The sequence below is a fragment of the Amphiura filiformis genome, chromosome 9, assembly GCF_039555335.1.
Source record: "Amphiura filiformis chromosome 9, Afil_fr2py, whole genome shotgun sequence".
Taxonomy (NCBI): domain Eukaryota; kingdom Metazoa; phylum Echinodermata; class Ophiuroidea; order Amphilepidida; family Amphiuridae; genus Amphiura; species Amphiura filiformis.
Genome location: NC_092636.1, coordinates 54,523,526 through 54,547,915, shown reverse-complemented (window position 1 = coordinate 54,547,915; position 24,390 = coordinate 54,523,526). Strand labels below are relative to the sequence as shown.

The 24,390-nt window shown below is 37.3% G+C and overlaps 1 protein-coding gene across 2 annotated transcripts in view; it reads left to right on the top strand.

Moving 5' to 3' along the window:
* Window positions 1-24,390, top strand: part of LOC140161180 (proteolipid protein DM gamma-like) — a 170,156-nt gene that overhangs the window by 24,785 nt on the left and 120,981 nt on the right. Inside the window, exon 1 of one of the 2 annotated variants that reach the window (XM_072184628.1) lies at window positions 2,774-3,167. The exons of the other annotated variant lie outside the window; for it this stretch is intronic. Coding sequence (XP_072040729.1) covers window positions 3,050-3,167 — 118 coding nt within the window. The 5' untranslated portion in view covers window positions 2,774-3,049. Of the gene's footprint in view, window positions 1-2,773; window positions 3,168-24,390 lie in introns of those variants that run through there. 2 annotated transcript variants of the gene reach the window in all.

The following is a 24,390-nucleotide window of genomic DNA, read 5'->3' as shown; positions in this document are numbered from 1 at the left end:
ATATGAAGAAAATAAGAGTTATCTCTGGATAATGGGGAATCACATGTGATGTGATCTATCGCTCGCGGGATGTTATGTTCCTTGCCATATACCTCTCAGTTGGCTCCTTATGTGGCATGTGGGGCTGAGAAAAAAGTCGAACTTGGTTAAATAGAGAGGTACTTGAATGAAGCGTAATATTTGTATTTAAATTGATAAACTGTAATGATGGTGGGATGATGGTGGTGATGAATATATTGATAGTTACGTAATCTTACCATTGCCGGTTTCTGCCACGTCAAATGTTAAATTTGATAATGAAGTCCAAGAATGATGACAGCGACGATAGTGATTGTGTTTGTTTTGACGATGCCTGCTAACGATCTGAAATCGACCAATTAATGACGACACGGGCAATTCTAAAACAACATCTTTTGCACAGAGTTCAATGGGATTTGAAAAGTAAAGTGGCAGTTGAAACTCAAGTGAGAACACTTTTACAGTGCATGTTGGGGCTTCCTTAAATCATCCTCTGCTAACGATGGTGATGATGACGATGATGATGAAGATTGCGATGACGATGATGACTGGACGATGAAAGTAAGGAGAGAAACGTGGGCATATTGTGGAGGAGAATGTCAGGACGAAGAAGAGAAAGAAGAGGAAGAGGAAAAGTGGTTTAACGAAATGAAAGTCGAGCACTATGACGTTTTGTGAGGATATTCGGAGACAGGAAAGCCCGGGCAGGAAAGTCTACTTTGCTTCATCATTTATGTTGAATGGTATGCTTTCGCAAAGATATGTTACGCATAGAAAATAAATTGTGCATTGTGTCTTATCAGAGATATACAGGTGTATACATGATTCATTTGCATTTGGGTTAATATCAAGAAAGAAAAGCTGTGCTGTAAAAATTAACTTTTAGATGATACACCTTAAGGCCCTAGATGACTGCGACGACGATCGTCATTGGTATTATGTATATTATATATATAGTAATATTAATTGTCCCCAGCTGATTCTGACGCATGTACATGTTTATAACGCGGAATGCGTCACACTTGAGATACAAATTGTGAGCAAAACTTCGCTATTATATAATATAGAATACCGTAAATGTTGACATGTATTTACTTGTTTTTGTAATTCGATATTGGGCGCCCATCTTTAATGTGTGTGGTCAGCCTGATTTAAAAATAGCACTGTTTTTAAAGAGCAACCTAATCTAGAATCGCTGCAAAATTATGTACACATCCGATATCAATATCATCGACCCCGAGGGTATGTGTCCTGTAACATTTAACAATCACGGATGGACTTTGACGCGAAGATCCATTACAAACATCTCATCCTCCGGTCATTAGGATGGTTTTGACTAATGCGTTCATCTGACGTATGTTTCAGTGGCTTCAGAGCCAAGGTATCTGATGGTCAATTTGAACGTCAGTAATACCCCCGTGTGCCCAAACTTGGCTTTGTATAGTAAAAGGACGTGGTCTGAGATGAGCCAAAGATGAGCCGTGAAGACGCAGATGAAAAGATCGCTTGATGGATATATTGTAACTTTATCTCATGGTACTGGAGAAAAATCTGTACTGATGTAAAACATCTGAATTTTATCACTCGTGATTTATAATGTATCCTTATTATAATATAGCTTACAGTAACACATATACTTTGTAAATAAATAATATGTTAGTGATTCATGTTCGAACTAGAAGCAAACTTAAGGAATAGGCATATATTCATTGGAAAATAAAGATGTTTTGCTGGCTTGTAGTATAATAGGCTCATTAATATATACTTGACTATATCGACATTCAAAATATATCTGTGTTATATCATCTGTTTTTTTTTTTTTCAGTTTTACAATAGTTTTGACATAATTCATTAAGTGATGTAATGGAATGCCTTGTTTTTATATATTTTAAAGTAAAGTGTGTTTTGGTGAAACGTTTTATCGACATTTAATGAAAAATTAAGGACTGTTCGGTAAGCTCCGATTATCATTCGCCAGTAAAATTTGGTTTTTAACTGGAGTGAATTCATTAGTGATAGACTGGATCAATGTTTATAGTGAGAATTAAGCAATTTAATTTCACTATAGTTCATATCGTAAAAGTGCTAGTAACCCCTTTAAAGAGTTACCTTAGTAGTGTTTGGATTTACCTAAATTGGCCTAAATGATGCATTAGATATTCATCAATATTAATACCAATATATTGTGTATATACATATATTATGACAGTAACCTTTAAAGATGGCTCAATTCATGCTTGTTTAATGAAACTAATCTTACGCATTAATGAAGCTAACGCTTGATGAACGAACCCAGGCTAGTCTTCAAACAAGCCGCGACTAGTCTTTTTGTAATACGATGCTTGCTTCATATACTGGATCACTGACTATAAAATTGTTTCAACAATTTGTAAGCAAATTATAAGGATCACTGAGCAAATCCGAGGAATGTTTGTACTCATGTAAATAAATTTTTTATATCGCGGTCATACGCTCTCGTTTAAGCGAAATTTTGACACATTTTTGGATTCAAAATAATTTAAATACTGTCATCTGATTTGACGTCGGCCCGAAAAGGGTGTAAAGAGCTATTATATTATAGTCATTAACCCTGATCTTGGTGTTGAGAAGACACCCTAGGATGCTCTGACCTTGCTGACGTCATCATCATCACTATCATCAACACTTCTCAGTCACGAAGTCAAGTTCATCCGTCCATCTCAGGCTTTACTGTTTTCATCCATCATAGCATTGACACAGACATGCCTGACCAGAATTATAACCTATTATATACCTTTAATGATTTCAACCCTTGAGGAAAGATAATGCTACGTAGCCGGCCGGCGAGTCAACTCAAGTGAACTTTTAGCTTTACGCATAGAGTTAGGTTGGTATACATTTACGCATTGTCTTTTACCGGAGTGAAAAGTTATCATCTATATACCACACGGCTTGGATGTATGATCGGAAGACTAAATAATTGTGCTTGTGAAGAGGATATAGAAGAAGAAGACGAAAAGAGAAAGAAGACGGATGATAGAAATTTATATCCATGTCTGAACACGGTGAGGAAGAAGATGGAGCTTCTGCTTCGCTGTCGATTGGTCAAACAACTGACGAGGAGCTAGAAAGGGAATATATGGATTATTATGACGATTATTATAATAGAGGTAAGCATTTGTGGCATCTGAAGATAGTTTGTTATAATGTTTGAAGTGATGGTGTAAAATATATTCTGGCAGGAAGGAAAACGTGGTACACACGCAATACTCAAGTTAATTGGGATGATTTAATTAATTGTGAAGTCTTTCAGCTTCATGGCATGCTGCACATCGCGGATTCTCTCATCTAGCGTTTAAAGGAGTCAAGAGATGCTGTGGTGCAACAATGTATCGTATGGTATCGTTGCAGAATATGAGCCGATATAAATATGGCACATATCTTAGATATGAAGACCACATATTTTGGCACAGATAATTTGTGTGTTATACTTGCACTATTTTTTTTTATCGAAGAAGTACATTTGTTGACGCTCAAAAGCTATGCAGATGCTTTACATGAAACACGAATGGCCAAAAAAAACCTATTCTGAAACTTACAAATCGCTTGTTTTTGTAACCCATAAAGCACGATCAAGTTTATTGATGAAAATTTCGATTTGTTTTGAATATGGATATCACTCCATACTGCTGCAAAGAAGATGGTGTTGAGAGAGAGAGAGGAAAAAACCCATCTTTAAGACGCGTTAACCTTTTCGAGATTCATCTGGGTCATTATATGTGGCTGAGAGCGACGGACATTATTGACTTGAGAAACCTCTTATTATCCACATACGTTCATCATCTTCAACATATAATTCAATATGATCTTTATGATATGAATATGGCTGTAAAGACGTCGGATTCTCATACATCATGAAAGTCTTTAAAGTCATGTCATCATCATCATTGCTAAAGAGCTGAATAAATAGTACATATCTGTGTGTTATCAAAGCTAGAAATAAGGGGCTCAGCAGGCCTGCGAGTTGTCGCTACTAGGGTCGCAATTATAGTTCAAGTTGCAATAGTATCAGCGCTACTGAGATTTTGATGAAATTGTGTGTACTCTGCGCCATGGGGATTATATTACTGTAACTAGACGTATCATGTTACACGTACAATGTATCGAAGTCAATTGTACATTCGCAATTTACAAGTTATTGTTTGAAAACTCATCTTTACGGACGGATATTGATTTGATGACCACTACACCTTCTTGCTATCTACTGAAGACGAATAGTAATTTTGTTATCCCCTGCGCGATTGCAGACAATGTTTATAGACATTAGGGCGGTCAAACTGTTGCGCAGTGAGGTATAATAATTTTGAAAAAAGCATCACATTACAGTTACTAGCTTTCACACAGTGTTTCGTATTCTTTTATTCGTGCTCAATCTAAAACATAAATGAAAAGTGTTTGTAACTTTGAAATGAAGTATCAGAATTCTCCAACATAGTCTTACTTTTTTGAAAAAACTTCTGGTATTACGCTGAATGTTCTGTAGGAGTGTATGAAGGGCATGTGTGAGGTGGGGTGTAGCAGGGAATACTAAAACACATTGCAAAAAAGGTGTGTGGGTTTGTTTGGGGGTATGTGGGGATGTAGGCGTGATTACGGTGGTGGGTAGCCAGGTAGGGGGTGCGTTTAGGTGTGTATAGTTTGCTTACACGTGTAATCAATGAAAGTCATACAAGTACATTATACTTTTTTCCAAACCATACGCCATGCATTATGGATCGTTTAGTTCTAACACTCCAAACCCATTAAATTACGTAACTGTAATGCAAGGGTATATTTATTTGTTCACAGAGTGTGAGTGTTTATAAATGTGTAGTGAGTGAGTGCATTTTCTCCATGTATTATCAAACAGATTATAAGGTACATTTTCCATTATCCGGATGTGCAACGGATGCCAGTTGCAACACTCAAAACGTATCATTACGTAACAGTAAAGTAGTTGGGGTGCATGGCCTGCATGTGGGGGTGTGTGTGTATAGGGGTGGGTGGGGTGGGTGTGTAAGTGGGTGGGGTGTGTTGATGTGTGCAGTAGACCTATCATTGCATCAAGGAACCCACATATTCAATCAATATAAGGTACTTTTCCTGTACCATCAACCTTGCAGCAGGGATTTGTCTCAGGACTTACGCGTTAGTGTAGAAGGTGTGCGTTTTTTTAAGTATAGCAATTATGACGATCTTGCATAGGAAACACAGTATAATAATCGATGAGGATCATAAGGTACTTTTTCCATTACCAGCTAAAGTAATTTGTCTCAAGACTAATTACCACATCATTGCGTAATAAAGGTAATATAATGTATTTCCTCTTGTTTGATTAATATCAATCAATGGAGACAGTAAGGTACTTTTTCCGATACCAGCAACGCCATGTATTATAAACCTTACAACAGGTAAAGGGAGGGGGTGCGTTTGTATGTGTGTGTTAGAGAGAGGGGTGGGTGGGGAGAGGGTAAGTGAGTGACTGAGGAGGGGTGAGCGAACGAGTGAGGGAGTGAGGGGGAGAAAGGATGAATAAGTTAATAATTTGCGGCACAAATAGATATGTTTTGATGATATACTAAGTACTGAATTATAATCTGTTGAGTATTTTGATATTTGATTAATTTATTTTGAAATAGAGAAGATACCAACTTGATCTACTGCTGAGTGTAATTTAATGCTCACTGTAGCTGTCGGTCACTGACCCGCCTGTTCTGACATACACTCACATATGTTAAAACAAAGCTAGTCGTTATTGCATTTATATTTTTATAAGATAAGCTCTAGGAGATATAGAATGTTGCGAATTGACGTATTGGAGTGATACTTGGCGGTTCGACATTTTGCTAGTTTGTTGCAATTGCTTTTAAAGGAGCATTACGTGATTTTTTTATTGGTTTAGTATTTGATGAATTGGTCAATCACCACCACAACACAAATATAAAAGTGTAAATAATAATGATGATGATGATGATGTGGTGTTGGTGGCCAAGAAGGATGGGACACAGAGATTTTGCGTTGATTATCGCCGCTTAAACAAAGAAACCAAGAAGGATGCATACCCTATTTCCCGCATCCAGGACACTCTAGACTCCTTAGCTGGTGCGGAATGTTATTCCACGCTGGATCTGTGTTCTGGATACTGGCAAGTAGAACTCGACCCAGAAACTGCCGAGAAATCAGCATTTGCAGTCAGAAGTGGACTCTATCAGTAGCGTGTAATGCCGTTTGGATTGTGTAACGCTCCAGCTACATTTTCCCGCCTTATGGAGACTGTCTTTCGTGGATTGAACTACGAGATCTTGCTCCTGTATCTAGATGACGTGGTGGTTTACGGTAGTTCAACAAAAAATGATGAAATTGCAAGACTTCAAATATATAATGTTTTACAGACTGCAGGAAGCCAACTTGAAATTGAAACCGCAAAAGTGTGAATGGCTTGCCAAAAACTGATTGCTCCCTCCTCGGCCTGCCAAAAATCGCTTCCCCCACTCTCGGCCCGCCAAAAAATATTTGCCCCCCCTTTGCGTATGCCAATTTTTAGGATCCCAATTTGTAAACCTTAAATGGTCTAGATATATGTTGTGAAAAGGCATATCTAAGCGTTTCCGTACTGTTTTCCTAAGCCTTTCGAGAGCAGTTAATTTAAAAGGCGCCCATGAATGTGTGCCAAAATCGCTCCCCCCTCTCAGCTTGCCAATTGCTTGCCCCCCCCCCCCTTTCGGCTCTCCCTCAATTTTACCCTCTCCCACCAGGGCTCATATTATACAGTTCCTTATTCCTCATCCTCGTCAATCAGTCAGCATGTCATTGTATTCTAATTAGACCCAGTTCGTCATCACTAGAGCCGCGGATATATAAACTCATAACTAATAACCAGAGATTCCAACATCTTTCACCAGGTTCATCACCATCATTGCGTTGTGTAAAAGGAACAACAAATCCAGGACAGTATGAGTGTTAATGATAATTGTGTGTTGTGAGGATGCATAGTAATTTGCTTGTCTTACTTGCTACAAAACTAATAAATATCCCGTAATAACATGACCTAGAGAGACAGTGGTTGTCGTCCGCCTCAATCTATTTCAACGTGTGAAGCATACATTAAACAACCGTTTACTCAGTATGAAAAGCATCCCGTTGAAAATGTCTTAACGATGTCCCTTTAGTGCTGAGACAGCAGTACAGTAATCAATCCAACAATCAATTCAATTTCTTTTCCTAGGATGACATGAGTTCAATCACTCACCTGATAGCATCTAGCTAGCCATCTACCTACTCTGTTTTCTTATACTTGATTTCTTTGTGGATACGTCTTTATATTATACAACGGTTGAATCAATTATTATAAAATGTTAAAGCAACATCTTGTACTAGTTTGTTTTCATAAACTCTATCATAAATCTCTGTGATTTTATTTTCAATAAAATAATCCCCAATGCCCTAGCTAGCTCTTTTGAGTTTGCGAGATCTTAATCCTGCATCTGATGCCGCTAATAGTCTCCTTATGTGTGTGCATTACACATTGATAATAAACCAAGTTAACTTGCCTCTGGTTGCTGTGATTCAAAATGGCGTCCATCTCTAATGTTGAATACCTAAAAGCTACACCATATAGACAATATTATCTCCAGCCTGTGCCTCTATAGTGTTTCTATTCATAAAATTATTGTCTTATTGTTTTATCAGTAGCATGACAAGACAGTGTTATATTTTGCACCATAGATATACATTATCATAAGCAATCTGTTTTACCCGATATTCAACTTTTTTGTGCATTGCTTGACGACATATGTTTTGTTTTGGACGTATAGCTAGAGATGGTAATAGTGTTTCGCCTTCAGCAGCGTTATTTAGAATCGATCGACATCTGCGTAATCCCTCTAGCTTATGGAATTATAAACTGACCTGAAAACCTGCAAATTAGACATGGAAGTAAAAACAAAACTAGAGATGTACAGTGTATATACATGGTGTAGTTCGCAGCCAAGACTGAATTGCATATTGTTTTGTAAATTCACATTTTATGTGGATCGACATTATAATGGAAGGCGCATTCTTCATGTTCTTAGTTTGCTAGTACTCTAATCCTTACACTAACCCAAACAGACTAATCATAACCGCAATTGTATCCTAACCCTAAGCATAACCCGAACACTTACCTAACCATAACCCCAAACACTTACAATTTCGGACTAGCGACCGATTATTATATTTGGACCAGAGAACCTCAATTTTGGAACTGTAAGAATGTTGCCTGCACACACATAAGTAAGACTCTCACTCTCACTTGTCCTTGTAAATACATAATAATATCTACCATATCTATTTTCTGCAATTCTGCGCGGTAAACACTGATTTACAATTATCACCGAAATGTAGTTAGGGTTAGAGTTAGGGTTAGATTCCCAATCGCCGGAAGGTAGAGGGTTAAGGGTGAGGTTATAGTCAGAGTGAGAGTTAGATTAGGGTTAGGGCCAGACCTCCTTCTGGCGATTGGAAATTCGCGACTATACCGAATTCTGTATTGTCTAAAGACCTCCATACCGACTTACTTATCTACTTGTGTTGGTAACGTTATTACTTACCGTTTAATACAATGAATACGTACCTATATACTGATGTCCTCTATACCAAAATGCCTTTGATACGTCTACTGACTGTCTATCTAACATCAAACCTTCATTTCTCTTGTAACAAACAATATTCCTGAATATATGTCATAAAACCCCAACACAATTTATGAATTGAATTGGGTTGCATATACTAGTAAATTATTCTAAACGTAAAGCGAACGATGAACGTTAAGAACATTCAATTTGTATAATGCTAAGAAATGCACTCTTGATGTTAAATGTATTTGTATAATGCTAAGAAATGCACTCTTCATGTTAAATGTTTAAACAGAGTCTCCCAAGTGCCACATAGCCTTAGGTTAAAACAAGCAGAGACTACATCTGTGTATTGTGTACATGGTGTAGATTAAAATAATTAGCAAACATCATGAACATGAAAACAGTAGCTGGATGCTTGCATGACATATTTGCGCGGACCAGTGACGGTGGCATTTATAGACAAGTCTTGATGAATAATTTGTACGTTCTGCACCTGCATTAACTAATTAGAAAATCGTATCGCGTATCTGCTGTTTCTAAAAGCTTACGATATAATAGCGTTTATGTGTTCCTATGATAGGTGAAACAAAGCTTAAGAGCAATGTATGGATGCAGGATAGGAATACAAATGTTATGTATTTGGCTGCAGATTTTGACGGCAAAATGTCAAGTAAATTTGAAATATGACCACAAAATACTTAATTTCGTTGTTTTGATGTACCAACGCTAGACATGTCAATGCACCTTGCAAACAAATGCCACATATATAAGTAAAACAATATGACATTTAGTATGCTGTTAGTATCCTACATGCGAGGAGGGGTTAAGTTGGAAGAACTATTGATGTTCAATTTTTAGAAATTATTTTATGATAAATGAGCCACTTTCGAGTATTAAACAACAAAATGGCAATTTTAAAATGACTTCAAAGTGAACGACCTAATGTTTCTCCCAAGTAGGGATATATTAAAGGTGATGTCTCTCTATCTATATAGTGGTTACGATGACACTCACTTTGATACTGAAATTTAGATTTGTTGAGATATTTTGATCTGAAATGTGTTTTTAAGCTTAGTTGAGAAATTTATGAACGATTTAGCTATAAGCAAAATCAAATCAATGTAAAACTGTCGGGAGTGCTGTGCATATATAGTTAACATTATAGAAAACTAGATTTGTTAAGCGCGAGCTTGGAAAGCGTACATTACTTGGTACGTTGTCATATGCGGTTATCCAAAGATTGGAAAACGTACATTACTTGGTACGTTGTCATTTGCGGTTATCCAAAGCTTGGGAAACGTACATTACTTACGTTGTCCTGTGCGGTTATCCATTGGGAAACGTACATTACTTGGTACATTGTCATATGCGGTTATCCAAAGCTTGGGAAACGTAGATTACTTGGTACGTTGTCATAATCGGTTATCCAAAGCTTGGGAAACGTACATTACTTGGTACATTATCATATGCGGTTATCCAAATCTTGGAAAACGTACATTATTTGGTAAGTTGTCATATACGGTTATCCAAATATTGGGAAACGTACATTACTTGGTACGTTGTCATGCGGTTATCCAAATCTTGAAAAACGTACATTACTTGGTACGTTGTCATATGCGGTTATCCAAATCTTGAAAACGTACATTACTTGGTACGTTGTCATATGCGGTCATCCAAAGAATGGAAAACGTACATTACTTGATACGTTGTCATAATGCGGTTATTCAAAGCTTGGAAAGCGTACATTACTTGGTACGTTGTCATATGCGGTCATCCAAATCTTGCAAAGCGTACATTACTTGGTACGTTGTCATATGCGGTTATCCAAATCTTGAAAACGTACATTACTTGGTACGTTGTCATATACGGTTATCCAAATCTTGGAAAGCGTACATTACTTGGCACGTTGTCATGCGGTCATCCAAATCTTGGAAAACGTACATTACTTGGTACATTGTCTAATGCGGTTATCCAAATCTTGGAAAACGTACATCACTTGGTACGTTGTCAGTATGCGGTTATCCAAATCTTTGAAAACGTACATTACTTGGTACGTTGTCATGCGGTTATCCAAATCTTGAAAACGTACATTACTTGGTACGTTGTCATATGCGGTCATCCAAATCTTGGAAAGCGTACATTACTTGGTACGTTGTCATATGCGGTTATCCAAAGCTTGGAAAACGAACATTACTTGGTACGTTATCATGCGGTCATCCAAATCTTGGAAAACGTACATTACTTGGTACATTGTCTAATGCGGTTATCCAAATCTTGGAAAACGTACATTACTTGGTACGTTGTCATATGCGGTCATCCAAAGCTTGGAAAGCGTACATTACTTGGTACGTTGTCATATGCGGTTATCCTGTCGTAGTTATAACTTATTTTGTATATATGTAATGATCTGGTAGAACCTTATATGGAAGGGATAGAAGTCGAAATTTGTTGTGAATCCAAGCAAAGAATATTGTTCAAGCAAACGGCATGATTGTATCGTTGGTATCAGCTATACCCATATAGATACAGCTATATAATAGACAAGGTACTCTTATTCAACACTCGGAGATTGTAGCGCAAGTTGGACAGGTATAATGGCTCGCTTACTGGTGAATATATTCTAAATTTCTTAGAAGAGGCAGACTTTACAGATATAAGGGTTATGGAGATTACTGTAAATGTGTCGCTCAAATCTTGCTTTGTTTGACGTCGATGGTGCTCTTTTTCTTTTTACATGTATTCGTAATCATTTTTATTATAATTTTATTTGATGTTATTATATTGAAAGTGCTACAAGGTAATTTATCAAAAGAATTCTTAAGCAGAGCATTTGACTAAAATGAATCATGTGAGTTTAAAAAAGATGGGGTAGACTAAAAAGTGTTTTATGAATGTATGATCACGACTCATTGTTGTCTTCATTTCTTGCACAACTTGAACAACTCATACCTGTACACATACACCCCTACACATCCCACATCCAAACACACCAATAAGGAGCTCTGGTGATCGAGACACTTTTTAAAATATAATCTGGATATCTATACTGTACATGCTAACTGGCATGTCAGATAAATTACAAATTAAATCTTAATATATTTTGTTTTGATTGGCTCATCAGAACATCACGACTGTTATGGTCCGTGATTGTCGGCAAAGCTGAGACACGCAAGGACAAGAAAGCGTATAGCCAACTTAATAGATTAATAATGACAGCGAGATTTATACCCGCATATGAAAGAGTTTACTGGCATCGTACATTAAAATATTCATGAATGCCTAGCTTGATACATGCAGCACATACCCTGGGAGGGAGACTTTGAGGAGTTAATGGCGAAGTAACCCATTTACTGATGACGTTCAGTGTTTTACTGTTAGTGATGATGTCTTGCACTTCATTAAATATCACATGTGTGTAATACTGACTTATCTACAATGCTATTTTTGTTCGTCCACACCAAGTCTTTTCTGAAATTTTGGACGTTCTTAAGATCGCAAATAATATCACACTAAAACCACTTGGCTCCTGCGTACAGTTCCAGTAATATTCAAATTGCCAAATGAGTTCTTAGATAGAAGAATAGATAGAGTCCCTACTTTAGTGATGTTGATTTTACTTGTTGTAATTCTATTACGCCACCTCCCACGAATCATTCAACTTCGTATACGATAATAGAGGCAACAGACTTTCCACATCTTCTTATTATCAATTCCATACATCTAGGCTACCTTACTCTTGAGAGTTCCACAATGGGCTTTTTTAGATGAAATACACACCCCCTACGGACGACATGACCTTAATCCCCCACAGATAGGGATGTAGATTTCAAACATTGTCAAATGGAGTCACAAATTCAGGTAAACCTCGTTTGAAATACGCACTCTTTGTGTGATAGATTAAGGTCATGTTTCCATAGGGGGTGTATGGATTTCAACTAGCTCAATGAAGTTGTTTTCTTTCTACAAAAACGAATAAGGCCCTATGTACTACGCTACAAAAAATAACAACATCGAGTCTCATTTCCCACTAGTTTTAGAAATGCTCGCTCGATATCGGCACCTGAAGTCCACTTCAGTCGATTTCTGTGAATTCTTATTTCCGTTAGGAGTGCTCATCTACATGTAGCTACGTTAAACTCATTGTGTTTGAATTGATTTTTAGATGTACTGACAAATATTTCAAGGATAGTCGGTTTATAGAAATTAATGATTATGTATAATTTGGTATGTTTTGATCGAGGCTGATTTTAGCCTGGGAATACGAGGTAACACGAGGTCACGATTTCGAATCATGACTCTGACTCACATATCAATAGAGAGTATGGTCAAAATGTCAAGGAAAGATAGTTAGGCACTCTGTTAGTATAGCTTTCCAACGTCTTTCCCTCTTATTTTATGATTTTAGGGCATGGTTTCATTTCGATGTGTACGAACCGCCACTCAACTATGACATCTTAAAATATAACCTTAAGTTGTGGGGTATGAGTGTTTGTACCCAACATATTCAACTGTCACTCTGTGGGTGTACAAACATACTGAGAGACGAGCATACTCGTAGTGAGTTCTTTGAATAAGCAGCAGGTATATTGAGAGAATTCCCCTGGTACGAGCATCCTCTCTTTCATCACAGTGCTCTCTGTTGTAGTTCATGAACTTTTCTCTTTATAATATACATTTTGCTTATGTCTTTTATGTGTATTTAGTAGTTTATACTCATCGTGTATACTCATACAAATCGAGCTCTCTTCACCGTCATATAGTTGTAGGGCCATGTTGTTTATACGTGTATGGCATTATCAATGATTTACATAGTAGAGAAATGAATTGAGTGCACCCACTGACAGTAACCAAGTTATTTCGATTCTAGAAGATGGGAATTTCAAGTGGTGTTTCTTTGTTTCCAGCAATGCTTTAGGATTGCATTTGAGATTTCCAAAGCTTGGAAAGCGTACATTAACTGGTAATATGCGGTTATCCAAAGATTGGAAGCCGTATATTACTTGGTAAGGTGTCATATGCGGTCCACCAAAGCTTGGAAAACGTACATTACTTGGTACATTGCCATACGCGGTTATCCAAAGCTTGGAAAACGTACATTACTTGGTACGTTGTCTTATGCGGTTATCCAAAGCTTGGAAAACGTACATTACTTGGTACGTTGTCATATGCGGTTATCCAAAGCTTGGAAAACGTACATTACTTGGTACGTTGTCATATGCGGTTATCCAAAGCTTGGAAAACGTGCATTACTTGGTACGTTGCCATTTGCGGTTATCTTATTGCTTGGAAAGCGTGTATTACTTGGTACGTTGTCTCATTAAATGCAATTTATATCCAAAGCTAAAGCTTATATACGCTACTAAGTTCGCCTAAACATTTTCAACAACAAAGCAAGCTACTAGTATTTACTTGTCCTAGTTTCCATTTATATCTTATTTTGTATGTAATACTTTTGTAGAACCTTCAAGAAATAGAAACCGACGTTAGCTGTGAATCCATTATAATCCAAGCAAACAACATGAATGTATCGTATGTATCAGTTATAGCTAGCGCAAGCTTGACAGGTAGAATGGCTCGCTTACAGGTGAATATTCTAAATTTCAGGGAAGTGACAGACTTAAAGCTATAAGGGTTATGGAGATTACTGTAAATGTGTCTCTCGAATCTCGCTTTATTTGACGATGATGGTGCTTTTTCCTTTTATATGTATTTTGTAATCGTTTTTATTATAATTTTATTTGATGTTATACTGAAAGCGCTATAATGTAATTTATCAAAGGAGTTCTCAAGCAGAGCATTTTACTCAAATGAATCATGTGAATTAAAAAAATATGGAGTAGAATAAAAAGGGTTTTATGAATGTATGATCACATTGTTATCTTCAATTCTTGAACAAAAGTGAACGCACCCCTGTACACATACACCCCTATACATCCACACACACCCCCTACGGAGCTCTTTTTAAAGATACTTTATGTTATAATCTGCAGGATATCTATACTCTAGATGCTACTCGCATGTCAAACAAAATAAATTACAAATTAAATCTTAATATATTTTGTTTTGATTGGCTCATCAGAACATCACGACTGTTATGGTCCGTGATTGTCGGCAAAACTGACGCATATAGCCAACTTAATAGATTAATAATGACAGCGAGATGTATACCCGCATATGAAAGAGTTTACAGGCATCGTACATTAAAATATTCATTAATGCCTACCGGTTTGAGCTCATGCCCCTAGGAATATGCGATAACACGAGGTCACGATTTCAAATCTTGTCTCAGTCTTCGTTAATTTGCGCACTAAAGCCATTGGGGTTTTCATAAGTTAGTAGTTGCTCTCCAACCAGATATATGAGAACACAAAACCAGTAGAAGGAACAGGTTAGTCTATACATTAAAAAAAGACAAGACATTAAAAGAAGACAAGTGGCACACCACACAACCAATCTCTTTAATAGAGAGTCAAGAAAAAGAATTATCCACTCTGTTAGCATGGCTTTGTAATATCGTTTACCCTTATGATTTTCAGGCACCGTTTCATCTTGATGTTTATGAATAGAACTGCGCACACATGTATGCATTTTTGACAACTAAGACGCAGAATATCTCATTTCCAATGACACAATTCATTAACCACCATTATATCGTATCTTAAAACCTGAAATCAAGTTGTTGGGTATGAGTTTTTGTACCCAACATATTCAACTGTCACTCTGTGGGTGTACAAACATACTGAGAGACGAGCATACTCGTAGTAAGTTCTTAAGCAGCAGGTATATTGAGAGAATTCCCCTGGTACGAGCATCCTCTCTTTCATCACAGTGTTATCTGTTGTAGTTCATGAACTTTTCTCTTCATAAGGTGCATTTGCTTAGTTCATGAACTTTTCTCTTTATAAGATACATTTTGCTATGTCTTTTCTGTGTATTCAGTGCTTTATACTCATCATGCATACTCATACAAACCGAGCTCTCTTCACCGTTATGTAGTTGTAGGGCCTTGTTGTGTATACGTGTATGGGATAAGCAATGATCTTCATAGTATAGAAATGAATTGAGTGAACTCACTGGCAGCAACCAAGTTAATTTAGATTCATGTCCGATAGGAATTTTAAACGATGTGTCTTTGTTTCCAGCAATGCTTTTGGATTGCCTTTGAGATTTGGAAGTTTGGAAATCATGTATTACTTGGTACGTTGTAATATACGGTTATCCAAAACTTCGAAAGGGTACGTTACTTGGTACGTTATAACATGCGGTTGTCCAAAGCTTGAAAGCGTTCATTACTTGATACGTTGTCATAATGTGGTTATCCAAAACTTGAAAGCGTTCATTACTTGATACGTTGTCATAATGTGGTTATCCAAAACTTGCAAAGCGTTCATTACTTGATACGTTGTCATAATGTGGTTATCCAAAACTTGCAAAGCGTTCATTACTTGATACGTTGTCATAATGTGGTTATCCAAAACTTGCAAAGCGTTCATTACTTGATACTTTGTCATAATGTGGTTATCCAAAACTTGCAAAGCGTTCATTACTTGATACGTTGTCATAATGTGGTTATCCAAAACTTGCAAAGCGTTCATTACTTGATACGTTGTCATAATGTGGTTATCCAAAACTTGCAAAGCGTTCATTACTTGATACTTTGTCATAATGTGGTTATCCAAAACTTGCAAAGCGTTCATTACTTGATACGTTGTCATAATGTGGTTATCCAAAACTTGCAAAGCGTTCATTACTTGATACGTTGTCATAATGTGGTTATCCAAAGCTTGGAAAGTGTACACTACGTTGTACGTTGTCATAATGTGGTTATCCAAAACTTGCAAAGCGTTCATTACTTGATACGTTGTCATAATGTGGTTATCCAAAACTTGCAAAGCGTTCATTACTTGATACTTTGTCATAATGTGGTTATCCAAAACTTGCAAAGCGTTCATTACTTGATACGTTGTCATAATGTGGTTATCCAAAACTTGCAAAGCGTTCATTACTTGATACGTTGTCATAATGTGGTTATCCAAAACTTGCAAAGCGTTCATTACTTGATACTTTGTCATAATGTGGTTATCCAAAACTTGCAAAGCGTTCATTACTTGATACGTTGTCATAATGTGGTTATCCAAAACTTGCAAAGCGTTCATTACTTGATACGTTGTCATAATGTGGTTATCCAAAGCTTGGAAAGTGTACACTACGTTGTACGTTGTCATAATGTGGTTATCCAAAACTTGCAAAGCGTTCATTACTTGATACGTTGTCATAATGTGGTTATCCAAAACTTGCAAAGCGTTCATTACTTGATACGTTGTCATAATGTGGTTATCCAAAGCTTGGAAAGTGTACACTACGTTGTACGTTGTCATAATGTGGTTATCCAAAACTTGCAAAGCGTTCATTACTTGGTACATTATAATATGTCACTATCTGAATATTAGAAAGCGTACATCACTTGTTACATTGTCATATGCGGTTATAGCGTAGAAACTTGGTACACGTTGCCATATAGTTATCCAAAGATTGGGAAGCATACATTTTTATTTGTTATACTTTGTCATATGCGGCTATCCAAAGCTTGGTAAGTGTACATTACTTGGTACATTGTAACACGCGTTTATCCAAAGCGTACATTTAATACTTGATACGCCGTCACACGTGGTTATCTAAAGCTTGCAAAACGTACATTACTTGGTACATTGACATTATGCGGTTATCTAAAGCTTGGAAAGTGTACATTACTTTGTACGTTGTCATACGCGGTTATCTAAAGATTGGAAAACGCACATTACTTGATACGTTGACATTATGCGGTTATCTAAAGCTTGGAAAGCGTACATTATACTTAGGGCGTTGACTTATACGGTAAACAAAGGTTGGAAATCGTACATTACTTGATACACCGCGCTTAAGGCGGGTTCTGTGAAATTTAACGCCAAAGTAAGCTATACTTGGTATAGTTTCCGCTTATAACTTATGTGTATGTAATGTTTTGTAGATGAGGAACATAAACCGAAGTTTGCTATGAATCCAAACAGCACTATAATTCAAGCAAACAAGATAAGTATATCGTACAAATCAGTTATATTCACGTAAATACAACTAATTCAAGCAAACAAGATAAGTATATCGTACAAATCAGTTATATTCACGTAAATACTATATATAATAAGGTACTCTTATTCAACACTCGGAGATTGTAGCGCAAGTTTGACAGGTAGAATGTCAAATGGCTCACTTACAGGTGAATGTATTCTAAATTTCTGAGAAGTGACAGACTTAAAGTTATAAGGGTTATTGTAAATGTGTCACTAGAATCTCGCTTTATTTGACGATGAGGTGTTCTTGTATTCACAATCGTTTTTATTGTACTTTTATTTGATATTACATAATATTTTATATTCTTCTACTGAAACCGCTGCAAGGTCAAAATTTGCTTGATTATTATTATCATTAGTCATTGTTATTATTTATACATTTTCTTATTATATAGCTGTTGTATCCGCAAATCCCCCTACACGAAGCTTTGTTGAACAAGATACATTTTAAAATGTGTTCTGGAACATCTATATTATGTCAAAGAAATTACAAATTAAATATTAAACTATTTTGTTTTGATTGGCTAATCAAAACATAGTTAGTCTTGTCTGTGTTTGTCGGCAAATCTGCGACACGCAAGAACTAGAAAGCATACAGTCAGCTAAATAGATTAATCATGACAGCGGAATATATACCCACATATGAAAGAGTTTACTTGCATGCATCGTACATTAAATTATTCATGAATGCCTCGCTCGATACATGCAGCACATACCCTGGGAGGGAGCCTTGGAGGAGTTAATGGCGAGGTAGCCCATTTACTGATGACGTTCAGTGTTTTACCGTTAGGGATGATGTTGTGCACTTCATTAAATATCCCTTGTGTGTAATATTAACTTATTAACACATACTTCGCCTTTTCGTGTTCGTCTACACCAACATTTTTCTATCATTTTGGACGCTCTAAAGATCTTTTATAATTTCCCGCTATAACCACTTCGCCCCTGACTAAGGTTTGATCTTTCCCTGGAGAAGTCCTTTTCAGAGGGCTGAGCTTTCGGAACTCTAGCGAGTGCCATCTTCAGAGCAACGAAATAAACATGGTGAAGTGCCTTATACCTTATACTTTATCAGTGGCGTGCGCAAAGGGGGAGGGGAGGGGGATTCGGGGGAAAAACGTGAAAAAACGTCAAAATTTGCTCCTAATCAGACTCCATTCGGGGGAACTGAACAACCTGCCTCCCCCCACTTTCAATGTGCTGCGCACACCACTGTACCTTATGTTTATCAACCTAGAATACTAAGTAATTTCAATTCGTACACTTCGCCCCTGTATACAGTGCCAGTAATATTCTAAGTTAAATATGCGAATATGTTCATAGATAGAAGAGACTGACTACGTAATTTAGTGATGTTGATTTTACTTGTTGAATTCTTTTACGTCCAAGCCCACGAATCATTCAATTTCGTATACGATAATAAAGGCAACAGACTTTCCACATCCTCTCGTTATTAACTCTATACATCTAAGCTACCTCACTCTTGGGAGTTCCACAATCAAGATTTTTTTCTCTTCTACAAAAACGAATATACTTCGCTACCCAAGTAATAACATCGAGTTTCATTTCCCACCAGTTTTAGAAATACTCGCTCGATATCGGCACCTGAAGTCCACTTCAGTCGATTTCTGAGAAATTCTTATTTCCTTTGGGAGTGCTCCACTACATGTGTACGTTAAACTCATTTTGTTTGGATTGATTTTTAGATGTACTCAAAAATCTTAAAATGATAGTCGGTTCATATATGAATATGTATGCACAACTATGGTATGTTTTGTCTAATAATGATGTTGATTGAACATGTTCCTAGTGAGTTCTGTTGAATAAGCAGTATAGGTATGTTGAGAGAATTCCCCTGGTAGGAGCATCCTCTCTTTCATCACAGACCTATCTGCTGTATAGTTCATGTAGTTTGTGAACTTTTTTTCCCTCTTCATGAGATACATGTGCGTATGTCTTTCTTGTTTCATGCATACTCGTGATGCATACTCATACAAACCGAGCCCTCTTCACCGTCATATAGTTGTAGGGCCATGTTGTGTATACGTGTATGGATTAGCAATGAGCTACATACCGTCGTTTTATCTTTTCAGTTTCTGTTTCCGTAACCGTAATAGTTTTTGTAAGTCATTGTTATTCTGAAGTGGTAGTCTCCCAGGTGTGGCCAATCTTTTATTCTAGCCTTTTGTTAGTTACTGAAAATTTGAAGCTCGTGAATTTCAGTTTTCGTTTTGGTAAGTTATATAGATTTTTTACATAAAACCTTGAGATGTGCGGTTGGGTGCTAATCTAGACAAAAGAAGAGTCTAAATTTTACGGTCCTAAATTCGCGGTAAATTGTACGGCTTCAATTGACTTGTGTTTGGTGTATATGCACTTACGCCTAGACGTAAGTGGGTCGTAAAATTGTCTTGCATTGAAATATATACTAACCATTTGCCAAGTTATAAGCAAAAGTTTTTCATATTGGCGATTAAACGAGCGTCTAAAATAGTCAAATATCTCCCAATGAGGCGCGTACAAGTGGTGATTTGGTAATCATGTTTTATATTGAAATACAACAAAAGAATTGCATTGGAGCAAAGATAATGTATTCTATTCATTCGTATCACTGGCAAGCTAATCTGATAATTGGTTGGGTCTATATGCAGATATGCAAGGCTCGGGTTTATTTTAAATGTTTATTTTGCAGAGCTTATTTTCAGTCATGGATCATACTGATAAATTTCGCAAGGGACGGAGAGGGAGGGAGGGGGGGGAGGGAGAGAGGGAAATACTTGAGACTGAAGAAGTGAGAGTGGGAGGGGTGAGGAAGAAAGAGAGGAGAGGGAGAGACTGAAAGACTAGAAAGAGAAGAACTGAGGAGAGAGTAGGGACTGGGAGGGAGGTGGGAGACTGATCATGGAGGGGGGTGGCAAGAGGAAGCAAAATAGGAGATGAACGATTGATGGAAGGGCGACACTGTGGCCATGCACACGTGCTTTGGGGTTCGACAGGCTCATAAGCGGACCTTTTGATTTTAGGGCTTATTTGCAACGTTTTTACAGAAAAAGTGGACTTTGTCATTCGGATTGGCATGCATTTTGTCAAATTAATATAGATTTGTTATGTAAAAAGACGAGAGGGCGCTAGGCCATTAAAAACACTGGTGTTAACATAACCTGTTCTCTCCTGATTTTATTGACACATAAGCAATTACCTTCTATTGAAATAAGCTGATGGGTACTTCAGAGTTAACAATGAAGTCAGATTACAGTAACTTATTGATCCCTTGCGTTTTCGTATCTGAACAAAAGACTTACGGAAACTGAAAAGATAAAAAGACCCATAGGCTCGTTTTATCTTTTCAGTTTCCGTAAGTCTATTGTTCAGATACGAAAACGCAAGGGATTTAGTAAGTTTACTGTAACATGACTTCATTGTTAACTTTGAAGTCCCAATCAGCTTATTTCAAAAGAGGCAGTTGCTTATGTCAATAAAAGCGGGAGAGACAACACCGCTGTTTTTAATGGCTTATCGCCCTCTCGTCTGTGATGCATGGCAATCCGAATGACAAAGTCCACTTTTTTCTGTAAAAACGTTGAAAATAAGCTCTAAAATCACAAAAGGCCCGCTTATGAGCATATCGCACCCCAATGCACTTATGCAGGGCCACAGTGTCGCCCTTCCCTCGTATCAATGTCTATCTCCCTATTTTGCTTCCTCCTGCCACCCACCCCCCATGATCAGTCTCCCCACTCCCTCCCCGTCCCCCGGTCCCTACTCTCTCCTCTCGAAGTCTCCTCTTTCTAGTCTTTCCGTCTCTCCTCTCCTCTCTTTCTTCCTCACCCTCCCACTCTCGCTTGTTCAGTCTCAACTTAAGTATCTCCTCCTCCTCCCTCCCTCCTCGCGAAATTTATCAGTATGATCCATGACTGAAAATAAGCTCTGCAAAAATAAACATTTAAAATAAACCCGAGTCTGGCATATAGGCCCAACCAATTATCAGATTAGCTTGCCATGAATAGAATACATTATCTTTGCTCCAATGCAAATTCTTTTGTATTGCATTTCAATATAAAACATGATTACCAAATCACCACTTGTACGCGCCTCGTTGGGAGATATTTGACTATTTTAGACGCTCGTTTCATCGCCAATATGCTTATAACTTGGCAACATGGTTAGTATATATTTCAATGCAAGACTTTTTTTACGAGCCACTTACGTCTAGGCGTAAGTGCATATACACCAAACACAAGTCAATTGAAGCCGTACAATTTACCGCGAATTTAGGACCGTAAAATTTAGACTCTTCTTTGTCTAGATTGGCACCCAACCGCACATCTCAAGGTTTTATGTCAAAAATCAATATAACTTACCAAAACGAAAACTGAAATTCACGAGCTTCAAATTTTCAGTAACTAACAAAAGGCTAGAATAAAAGATTGGTCATACCTGGGAGACTACCACTTCAGAATAACAATGACTTACAAAAACTATTACGGATACGGAAACAGAAACTGAAAAGATAAAACGACGGATAGTATAGAAAGGAAATTAGTGAACTCACTGGCAGCAACAAAGTTATTTTAGATTCATATCCGACAGGAATTTCAAGTGATGTATCTTTGTTTTCGACATTGCTTAAGGATTGCATTTGATATTTCCAAAGCTTAATTGGAAAGCGTTAGGCCTACATTATCTGGTAGGCCTAATATGCGGTTATCCAAAGCTTGGAAAACGCAAATTACTTGGTACGTTGTCGTATGCGATTATCCAAAGCTTGGAAAGAGTATATTGAATCAGGAAAGTTGAAAGTCTTTCTCAACTTTCCTGATTGAATACACATGATACTTAGTCATATGCGTTATCCAAAGCTTGCCATAGAAAGCGCACATTACTTGGTACGTCGTTACATCAGTTATATAAGGCCTGGAAAGGGTAACTTCATGCGTCGTCATGTACGATTATCCAAAGCTTTGAATATATGCCTACATTTAATACTTACGTTGGCATATGCGTTATCCAAAGCTTGGAAAGCGTACATTGCTCGGTACGATTAAAGCGGATTCTATGAAATTTAACGACAAACTAAGCTCAGTAAGTGCAGCTTGTTCTAGTCCATAATGTAGGCCTACATTTAACTGAAATGTGGCATATCAAATTCAAAACCTGAGAAAAAACATAGGCCTTTGTTGAACGATTCGTTAAAAGTCGTGTGTTAATGTTTAAGAGCTTTCTGTGTTACTTTTGATGAATGACTGTATATGAGTGTTTGCCATTTTTGCCAGTTTAAACCAGGTAAAAACTTACAAAAACAGGTTTTATGCCAGTTTTTGCCATTTCCAAATTAAATCCAAACCCTGAAACCGAGCTAACGAGTAGTTGTATAGCAATGTTGTGTACACTACAAACCGGTGTTAAGCAGAATTTTCAACTGCAGATCCGTCGGATAACGCTTTTTTCCCTCAATGGGAAATGAACTTTGCTGCTTGGATGATGTCACGATGAGGTTAGCATTTATTCCGTATTGAAAAGCGTGTTCCGACGGCATCGACCAGCCTCTAAGCGGCCCTCTCTAAGGCAAGAATGTGTTTAGAAACGTTATGTTTTGAATTAGAATATGGATGTCAGATGTTTAGAAATTAAATACCATCACTGACCAAGATGAAGAAACAACTATACAGCAGTAAACCCAAAACAAAACTGTTGATATATTATAAAATGGAATTATCCTAAAAGAAGTAGACTTCATTCACAAATTTGCTTCATACTGTATAAATGCATCCAACTACCGCTGATATTTCCAGATTGACAATTTGCACACGCCCTCCTTTCACGATATCTACTTTAGCGTTATAATAAATACGCCTGATTAGATGGCGCTGTACAAGTTATCAAAACGTTTAAAGGTATTGTTCGCAACATGTTGATTGTTGAACAGACCGTTGGCTTTTGCGTTTTATTAACTATTCAGAGAAGATAATGAATTATATGTCTCGTGTGCAGATACTCTATTTACCATTGTTTTATAATTATAATTTTTTTTTTATTATGTAACCCATCAAATCGTTGCTTTATAAAACATATTAAATAGTTTATTCGCTTATTACGGTTGCCATTATGTATTATGTGGGGAGAGCCTCGAACTGGCAGCATACATGAAAGGAAGAATTATGTAACCTTACACAGAACGTTATGACTAGTTCAATTCCCATTCATGTATGCTGCCAGTTCGAGGCTCTCCCCGCACATAGTGCATAATGGCGGAACCGTGCAAGTAGCGAATAGTATAGACTGAAACACAGAGTTAACTTAGAGTTGGATGATGTCATTTTCTTAGTCTATTTCCCGTCGTTTTCTACCAGAAATGAGACTGTGTTAACTTCTGAATTGTTATTACGAAGATGGAATGCAACTAACTTTGTCTTTGAAGCATATTGCTCACATAAATTGACATTATAGGAAATTCCGTGACTCTCACAAAACGTGCTTTCCGGAACAATACACCAGGGGAGGGGGGGCTATTAGTCACAGTTTTGGGGGTGACAAAAGGAATCATTCAATGTAGGTCTCCAAACAGAGTGGGTCATTTAGGTGGCAGTGCGCGAACATACGGGTCTATAATTGTAGTGGTTTGTCAGAACTTG